General features: G+C 27.4%; 1 protein-coding gene across 3 annotated transcripts; it reads left to right on the forward strand.

The window, feature by feature from the left end:
* The first annotated feature begins 3,598 nt into the window (after positions 1 to 3,598).
* Positions 3,599 to 8,923, forward strand: LOC132941263 (uncharacterized). 3 transcript variants are annotated; one of them, XM_061009238.1, is made up of 11 exons: positions 3,599 to 4,005; positions 6,395 to 6,627; positions 6,874 to 7,008; positions 7,070 to 7,222; positions 7,299 to 7,409; positions 7,522 to 7,596; positions 7,658 to 7,747; positions 7,843 to 7,884; positions 8,034 to 8,287; positions 8,359 to 8,518; positions 8,652 to 8,923. In XM_061009238.1, exons 2-11 carry the CDS (start codon positions 6,435 to 6,437, stop codon positions 8,768 to 8,770), a joined length of 1,332 nt encoding a protein of 443 aa, XP_060865221.1. In that variant the 5' UTR covers positions 3,599 to 4,005; positions 6,395 to 6,434; the 3' UTR covers positions 8,771 to 8,923. The 3 variants fall into 3 exon arrangements, with proteins under 3 accessions (XP_060865221.1, XP_060865218.1, XP_060865219.1); XM_061009235.1 differs by having other exon boundaries at positions 3,602 to 4,005; positions 7,840 to 7,884; XM_061009236.1 differs by lacking the exon at positions 3,599 to 4,005 and having other exon boundaries at positions 6,105 to 6,627; positions 7,840 to 7,884.
* The last annotated feature ends 772 nt before the right edge of the window (positions 8,924 to 9,695 follow it).

Raw genomic sequence — 9,695 nt, forward strand, 5'->3', positions numbered from 1 at the left:
TATTTACCTATTATTTTTTTTTTTTTTTAATTAACCCGCGGCAACTTAGGCCTTTGGGTGGTTTTTGCTGTGGGGAAGGGTACCTACTGTAAGTTTTAAACACGTGTGGTTTTTGGTTTTGGCAGATTTTTAGTGGGCACCCGTAGGTATCTGTCATGCCCGGGTGGCGGATGGCGGCACTTTGCTCCGGACACCGTAACTTGCCCAAAGAAAAATGCTGCCCGCGGCTGGAATAGAACCGGCGCCTGTGTGCATCACAACCGACGCCTTAATCCGCTCGGCCACTCCGTCCCCCATTATTATTATTATTATATTGTAACATCTCTTCGCCTATCGCTCTTACCGCCCCTTTATAGGTGTCGTTCTGTTAATATATTAACGAGATCTCGGGAACTCGACCTCGGTGTGTGATATTATTACTAGGAATCAGGATTACCTTATGTGAAGCAAAGTATCAACGTATATATATATATATTATGTATCTGTTATTAAATATTAATGAATTATTATTACTACAACATCGCGGAATCTTATAATACATTGAACATCAAATAATATGTATTAGGTTTAGGTATATACTTATGAATTATAACTGAGGGTTACCGATCGGGCCATGGTGTGTCGTGGGTGCCGAATCCAATGTGGGTTGAGCTGGTCTAACCGAGTCCTCTGCAGGTCGTTGTCACCCATCGACTTCCACTACCGACTAGACTCTAGAGTCTAGGACTCTTCATTCTTGACTACCGACTCTAGACTGCCTCCGTCGACTACCTAACTGTAGACTGCCGGGAGTCCCGTTTGGTTATTCACAAGACGCGAGCTAAACATCGCGTCAGCATAATATATATTTCATACATTTATACACATTTGCCATTACTAACACTCAGCATATTAGCCGTGCTCAACGTGGGGAGTAATGTACGATGTCGTCGTCGACAATCGTTGCAATATTATTATGACGTATAAACAGTAAACACTATATTTTCGCATATTATTATTACATTGATATTATACTGTGTTAGCTAGTATTGTTGACGACGATTGTGCCTATACACTGTTTAATCGAATAGTATTAAAGTATATAAAAACAATGATTTTGTCAAAATTTGAATTTAAAATGCTTATATGTACATTACTTAATACTTTTGAACTTCTAATATGAAATGACTTGTGGTCTATGGGTAAATTTTCAAGTTTTTTGATTCAGCAATCCTTTCATTATCCTTTTTTGATATATTTTATAATTTTTAATTATTATAATACATATCTACTATTTGTATCAAATTTTTAACAGATCTATATATTTTGGGTTTTTTTAAATGTTGAGCAATGAAAAAATACCTAACCTAACCGGTACACATTAACGATTATTAGGTAATAATTGAACATAAATGGACATATTTAATTTTCTTCTTTTTTTTCATATATACTGTCACACTCTGTACAGTAGATACGTTGTAAGAATATACATAATTATTAATTTAAATGTTTACATGGTTTTCTAAATGTTAAAATTGTATTTGACTATGAACCTATACCTAGTTTATTATTTCTATGATTAATTAATAGTTAGGTTAACTGTTTAAGTCTTGCTAATACCAAATAGTATAACGTACCTGTGTTGTACTATATTATGAACTGCCTTGATAAATAATATTATAATAGATATAATTGTCACCTACCTAAATCGATTTGAATATCAAAATTACATCGAATTGCAATTGCAATTATTTTCCAATATTTTTAAATTCTAAAGTTAGACGATTATATTATTTAGAACTAAAATTACCTCTCCACGTAAACATGATTTTATAGGTGCGTACTTAAAATTAACAATATTGTATTAAAATATCTAGTTAATATGCTTCTAAAAATAGAAATAAACGAAATAATTGTGTAAAAAAGTTTGTAGATTTCACTATTTAATCTAAATCATGTATTCATGTCACAATGTGGTGTATGATCCCGATTGCGCTGAAACCGGAATAATTTTAAGAATATTCGTAGGTTGCATTCGTCAAAATTATTTTTAAACCCACATAGCAAATAGTTGATATACATATCGAATAAATATTTGAATTTTATCTATTCTCAGATATATAACAGTTTATGTTTATATGATATTCTATAAATATCTTGAACTATATATCAAATTAAAATTATTGTATTGATATGCTTATAAAGTCGACATTTTAATATCATAAAATGAACATATAATTAATATCCATACAGTATATATTCATAGTTATTAATACAATATCAAACTTCTTATATTAAGGCGATATGTTTTAATGTTCAAATTATGATATTGTTATATTAATATGCAATTGATGTCCATAAAATATATATTCAATGATACCCATATAATATTAACACTGAAATATTTGTATGATAAGTTATAAAATCAAAATTTTGATATTATTAAATGAACATATAATTGATATCCATACAGTGTATATTCATTGTCATCAATATAATATTGAACGTCTAATATTATTACGATATGTTTTAAAGTTTAAATTATGATACTGTAATATTATTATATCATGGGCTGGCCATACTATAGCTGGAGCGATAGTTTCTTATTTGAGCAAATAAGCAAAGTGTAGTAAAACGATCGGTCTATTTCATCATTTAGTCTAGTCATTATACCCTGCATGTGGCGCGCCGCTATACGAAAAAAATTACAAATTTGAATTTGTCATTTCTTTGGTATGAATTATCAATGATCATATTGCTTTGAATTTGCGGTTAATCTTGATGTGGACTTAAAGTGTATCCGCAAAATAGAAAATGCAGATTTTTGAATACAATTTTTTTTGTCCAAATAGTTTGGGTGATCCGTGCTCGTTTCCGGGTATTTTTTTTATCTCTAATGTTTTAATGCTTATACCAAATTTCATATAAAGTTTTATGTTATATCGGGTACATTATTATCAATCAATTTTTTTTCGTTAGCTGATTTATCTGGCCTTTTGCTATTGGTCGTAAACTTGTATTATACCTATATTTGATAGTATTTGATAGTTATATTATATAACTTATATATAATAGTATAATAATATGTGCATATTATATTATTATTGTTGTCCGACCGTAGACTGTGTACAGCAGTGGCTCTCAAGCTTTTTATGTTCGAGGAACAGTTTTATAATTAAACATTTTGACAGCACATTGATAAAATATACTGCACACTGCAGAGTATAAACCATAGATAATAAATGTATAGGCTGTTCCTATATTAACGTATAAGAAGTTTGCGTGCCGGAATGTGGATGAGAGACAGACTGCTTTTAGATAGTGCTTCTTATTTTAACAAGGGGTTTATCAATAAAATAATAATAAAACCCTTTGCTAGAGTGAGAAGCATTATATAAAGGCAGTCTTTCTCTCATCCACATTTAGGCAGTATGATAAGATATGATAGGCTAAGTATTCTTTTATTATCTATGGCATAAAACTATAAACACTCTATGCGTCCGTGTTCCGTTATGAACGAACGGAGTGCGGGAGTGGGGTGTAAATGAATTTGTGTAGCGCAGCGCTGCTATCGGTATGCCTACATGGCTGGCCTGGCTGCAGGGTTTTCGACGGCTGGTTATTTTTAACTCGAATATTATTATTTGTCGAATTTTCGACAGAATACAATATTGCTTACGTAATTTATTACAAAATAATAATTATTTCGTACATTCATCATATTTAAGGTTATGAACTGTTATGCGTATTAAACATTTTTGTCATTTACAAATTTACACCGCGTTCGCGTATACTGTTTAGTGTTTTTACTCGCGCCTGTTTTGAAGTGTTTTTTTTAATAATATTTATTACATTACTAATTGTAACTTAATAAATTACCATACCTATACGTGTGACACTAGTTGTGACGTGCTGTTATCAAATATAATATATTATAATATATAATAATATTTCAATATATTACCTACGTCTACATCACGTACTTATAGTACGTACTTATAACTACATCAAATTGTTCTATTACTGGTAAGTGAGTAACTTTTAAGAACCTAATTTTATTAATACACGTACATTATAATATTCTACAATGCATAGAAGAAATAATTTAAGTAAATCTACCAAACGTAGAAGATTATTAGACGAGGATAACTACATCAAAACATTGTCGCATAATGATGGTTTTATTACTTTACCCTCCGTAGAATTAAATAATACCTGTACTATTGCAACTAATAACCCTTTGATAGAACCAACTACAAATTATACAGACGTTGATAATCATATAACGTAACATTCTCCATCTGTTGGTTTTGATTTACCCACCAGTAATGTTGACCAATTATTGTTAAATACTGCTTCTGCATCATTATTGCTAGGGAATAGCGATGCAAATTTTGATCCAATCGAAGAAGATCAAAACTCAATAACTAGATCTAGAGATATAATTGAGGATATAGTTCAATGGGCCTTAGATCAAAATATACCTAACAATAATTTTGATAAGTTATTAAATATTTTAAGAAAACATAAATGTTTTGAACATTTACCAGCTTCTTGTAGAACTTTATACAAAATGTACTCTGGGGTTTCTTATGAAAAACCTGTTGAAGTTGAAATAGTTAGTCCAGGAATATATTACCATTTTGGCGTAACTGATAATATCAAAAAATATATTGATTTTAATTATTTAGAAGATACAATTAGATTAGTTATAGGTGTAGATGGCTTGCCTTTGTCGAAAAGTTCAGGCAGTTGTTTTTGGCCTATTCTTGGTTATTTAAGCAGACAGCGTAACCAATCTGTATTTCTCATAGGAATTTATTGGGGCACTAAGAAACCAGATAATAGTAATGCGTTAATTAAATATTTTGTCGATGAAATAAAACATCTTATAACTAATGGAATTAATATTAAACAGTACAATGACAATAATACAGTAATTAATGTTCATAAAAAAGTTACTGTTGATGCATTTTGTTGCGACCAGCCTGCAAAAAGTTTTTTACTTAATACAAAATCCCATTCTGGTTTTTATTCTTGTACCAGATGTACTGTTAAAGGTAAATACTTAATGAGGCGAGTGTGTTTCCCTAAATTGAACTGTTCAAAACGGACACATGAAGATTTTGTAGGTAAAATTCAACGGCAGTATCATAATGATAAACGCCAAGTAACAGAAATACTTAATATTCCAAATTTTGATGTAGTAAATCATTTTAGTATTGATTACATGCATGCTGTATGTCTAGGAGCGGTCAAGAAAATATTAATGCTTTGGAAAGGTGATACGATATGCAAACGCAATATTAATAAACAAAAGTTAAATTCTCTTCAAATTAAACATATTTCTGAACGTTTGGTTTCTTTTAGAAATAGTGTTCCATGCGAATTCGCCCGTAAGCCAAGGTCACTAGAGGAATTGCCCAGGTTTAAAGCCACAGAATTAAGATTGATTTTATTATACTTGGGACCGCTGTCGATTCATTCTATTGTATCAAAAAAGATTTATAAACATTTTTTAAGCTTAAATATTGCTATGACAATATTTTTGAGTCCCAACTACAATATGTTAGCATCTTCAGCTAAATCTATCATGAATGATTTTGTTAAACAATTTGCATATTTGTATGGAAGTCATTTTGTTTCTCATAATATACATTCTTTAATTCATTTATATGATGACTATAATTTATATGGACCACTCGATAATGTTAGCTGCTTTAAATTTGAAAATTACATGTGTGGATTAAAAAAAATGGTCCGAAAAAATGACAAACCTCTTCAACAGGTCGTAAAGAGATGTCAAGAACGTTCATTGCCATTGATGACTAATTGTGAAAATAATGTAAATAATATTCCTCTAAAACAGTTTAAAGTGGAACATAGTGAAGGCCCACTTACAAATGAAACTTCTTCTCCTCAATACAAAATATTAATATTAGATCAAATCAAAGTTAAAATACATTTTAATGCTGATTCATATGTTGGCTTAAAAACTAATGGCAATTTACAAATTATTAAAGTTGTTAATATTTGTTACTGTCTACAATTAAAAAAACAAATTTTACTAGGAAGACAATTCCTTAAATTGGAGTGTTTTTTTAAAGAACCTATAAAAAGCAATACATTAGGTATCTATAAAGTCAGTGACTTTTCAAAAACTATATGTATATGGAATATTGAAGATGTAACGACTAAATACATGATTTTATCTCCTGATAATATCGATATAATGGTTGCTTATCCAGTCATACATTTTAATAATTAAAACCCTAATATTTATGATAATTTATACTTATTAAATATCATACTTTATTTTTTGTGTATATATATTCTGTAAAAACAATTATTATTTAGTTCATAGTGTTGATATTATTATATAGATTTTGGTATAATAAAATGTATTACTTTTTAGTTTTAACTTTACCAGTTCTTCATCAAAACTGTACGAAAATATGTGGAAAGTCGTTCATTTTTTAAATGATAACTCAGTTGAGCCTGTACCAGACTATTGGCTCAATAGAGAAAACAATCTCTGTGCCTGGCCAAACAACAATCATTTGGCAAAAAAAATGAGGAACAATCGAGTCAAACCCAATAATTTTGATTTTACCAATTATAAATGCAGAGTCCTGTCTCAAAATATTTGTAAGTATACTTACCTATTTTATTAGTTAGTATACCAACTATAATTATTTATTATTAAATATCTGTATATAATTGGTTTTTGTTTTTACTATATAAATATATATTATAAGCGTAGAAGCGCAATTGCTTCTTAAGTCACTATAAAATCATTAAATATTGACTTAATTAGCAAGTTAAAATTTAAAAGTAAATAATGTTATATATATTACATTATATTTGCAATAATATATACAATTTTGTGTATAGTGTCCTTAAATGAAGCCATAAATAAAGCCAACAAAGCGGAATATACTTCAGAGTTATCAGACATTGAAAAAGGTGCTAAAAATGTCAAAAGAAAAAGAAAAACTGAGTGTTTAAACAGCGACCAAGTTCAACCAAGTAATTTTAAATCTTTAACTATGACACAATATAATAATAATACACAACAATAATTGAACAGGTAAAATTACAAAAACTGCTAAGCGTATTTTTAAAAAAGAAGGCTTATCAACCAGTATTTCTAAAAATCAAAACGATGAACAAAATAAAGAATATTATTCTCAGGACAAGAATATTTTTACACAAATTGACAATGAAGAAAATTCAGAAATATGTTTGTATTTAATACCTAATAGTTATAAATAAATGTAAGTATATATTTTTGGTAATTGTTATTTCTTAATGATTAGCGTCTGCAGTATCATCAGTTGATGATTCAGACTCAGATAAAGACTACTTGCCAAATATTCTACAAGATGAATCTAAAGATAAAGATAAAGATGATTTCTTACAATCAACGAGTATGTATAATACTTTTACAAACTAAAAATGAATATATATTTATTTATAAATAAATAGCTATAGCTATACCTCAATTAAAATATCTTAATTATTGTGAATTATTTGTTTTAGATTATAAGTTTATAAGTAATGATGATTATTCCTTGATTGTTGAGGATAAACAATTAGGTCATAATCAACAAAATGGTAAGACAAGAATAATATTCAAAATTCAATGAATTTTATTGAATATATATTTTTTTTTTAGCTTCTGCTATTAATACTGACTCTGCTGCTCCTACGATTCTTAAACCGGGGGATGATTGTGATGATGTTGGCTCAAATCTCATACACAATGGTGAACATTTTAATCTTTTAGTTTTTACTGTCATTTTTATAAATAATGTATCATATTTTACTTGTTATTATGTATTATTTTATTATGTTTAGTAGCACAAACTATGATGACTACACCGCCAGCGCCGGTTAAGACTTGTAAGTATATAAAGTAGTAGTTATTAGTAGTATATTAAAATATATTTATCTGTTTTTAGTGTATTATTACTTAATTTTTGGACATACTATATATATATATATATATAATACTTAATGAGGTTAGTAGTATAATTTATTTTGATTAACAGCAAATGATCTTAAAGCAGTGATGAGCTACTTGGCATATATCAAATGTGAAGTGAATAGAATTTCCGAAACGCAGCAAGAAATAATTGAAATACTGAACAACAATAATACTCAAATTTTGCAAAAAAACACTGATTTATTGAGCTGTGATAACAATGAAACAGACTATTTTGTAATGAACTGGCCAATTACTGATGATGATGGTCTTTTAGATCTTGAAAATAAAATGAAAGACAGAATCTTTTATAAACTAGTTGTATGTATACACTATACATAATATTTTAATATTAAGTATTTATATCTCATTTTTGGATATGTATTTTACAGGTTAGTGAGCTGACCAGGCTTGGAGGTAAAACTCTGTCAAGAATCATCAACAAGATGTTGAAGAAAGTTTTTGACGATACCATATTGATAAAGTTTACTTATTACGGTTTGAGAAACAAAGAAAATTTTCATACGCTATCCATTAATAAAGCTATTTTTGGTAATTAATTTATAAACATTAATAGTTTTTTGAAAATTCCATCATATCATAACTTGTTAATTATTTGTTTTTTTATTTATTATTTATAATTCAATAGACAATCTTTAATAAATTGTTGGTATATTTTTCACAGATGCTGTAAGAAAATCTAAACAAAAATCTGTTTCAGATGAGGAAATCATCATATCGATTGGGAAATATATGACTGGAGCTAAAGGCAGAATAGAACAACAAAACATCAAAAACCAATAATTCTAAGATACAAGGTTTTTTTTTTACCTTTAAAAATTTAATATTATAATTTTTTAATTATTAATTTTAATTTTTATATTTTTTATATTCTTAATAATCTAAATTTATCTATTATATGTATAATAGTAATAAGTCTATTGCATATATAGATGTGCTGATCCAAAAGTTTGATTTTTTTTTTGAATTTATTGTATTATTATATTTTATGTATAATAATAAGTTATTTTATATATATTTAGATATATATAGATGATATACTAATCTAATTGTTTAAATTGTATTTTATATGTAATGCAATTTAAACTACTCAAAGAAGAAATTAATTTGTATAATTTTTATTTTATATATTCTTAATAATAAGAAAATTAAAACTATTATATATGAAGTAGTTTTTATGTGTCATATTTATCTATTTTATGTATAATAATAATTAGTTTATTGCATTTATAGATGTGCCAATTCAAAAGTTTGATTTCTATTTGTATTTAATTTTTTTTTCTGAATTTATTAAAATGATACATTGATTATGAATTATTTGTATTATTTTATTTTATATTTATAATACATTTTATTATTATAGCTACAATTATTATTATGAATTCATGTGTGAGAGATTATTAACTTAATGGAAAAAGAAATATGAGTGCATATTATATACATCAGACATTTAAATTTGGATATAAGTTGAATATAAAAAGATATTAAAAATATATCTGGTGGATGTGTATCTGTTGATATACATAAGATATTTATATTAAGGTATAAGCTGAATATAAAAATATATTTATAATATATCTGATCGATATATACGTGTTGATATTAATTAAATGTTTGTAATTGGATATTAGTTTAATATTAAAATAATATTCATAATATATCAATTCTATATCTTGTCAATATATTTATATGGATATAAATGAGATAT

This window comes from Metopolophium dirhodum, chromosome 3 (assembly GCF_019925205.1).
Source record: "Metopolophium dirhodum isolate CAU chromosome 3, ASM1992520v1, whole genome shotgun sequence".
Classification (NCBI taxonomy): domain Eukaryota; kingdom Metazoa; phylum Arthropoda; class Insecta; order Hemiptera; family Aphididae; genus Metopolophium; species Metopolophium dirhodum.

What these genes read in the sequence shown, in the direction of transcription:
- LOC132941263 (XM_061009235.1), top strand. Translation starts at nt 6,435, where the DNA reads ATGTGGAAAGTCGTTCATTTTTTAAATGATAACTCAGTTGAGCCTGTA. An exon ending in AGTCCTGTCTCAAAATATTT is followed by an intron (nt 6,628 to 6,873) that starts GTAAGTATACTT and finishes TTTTGTGTATAG; the next exon opens with TGTCCTTAAATGAAGCCATA. An exon ending in CATTAATAAAGCTATTTTTG is followed by an intron (nt 8,519 to 8,651) that starts GTAATTAATTTA and finishes TATTTTTCACAG; the next exon opens with ATGCTGTAAGAAAATCTAAA.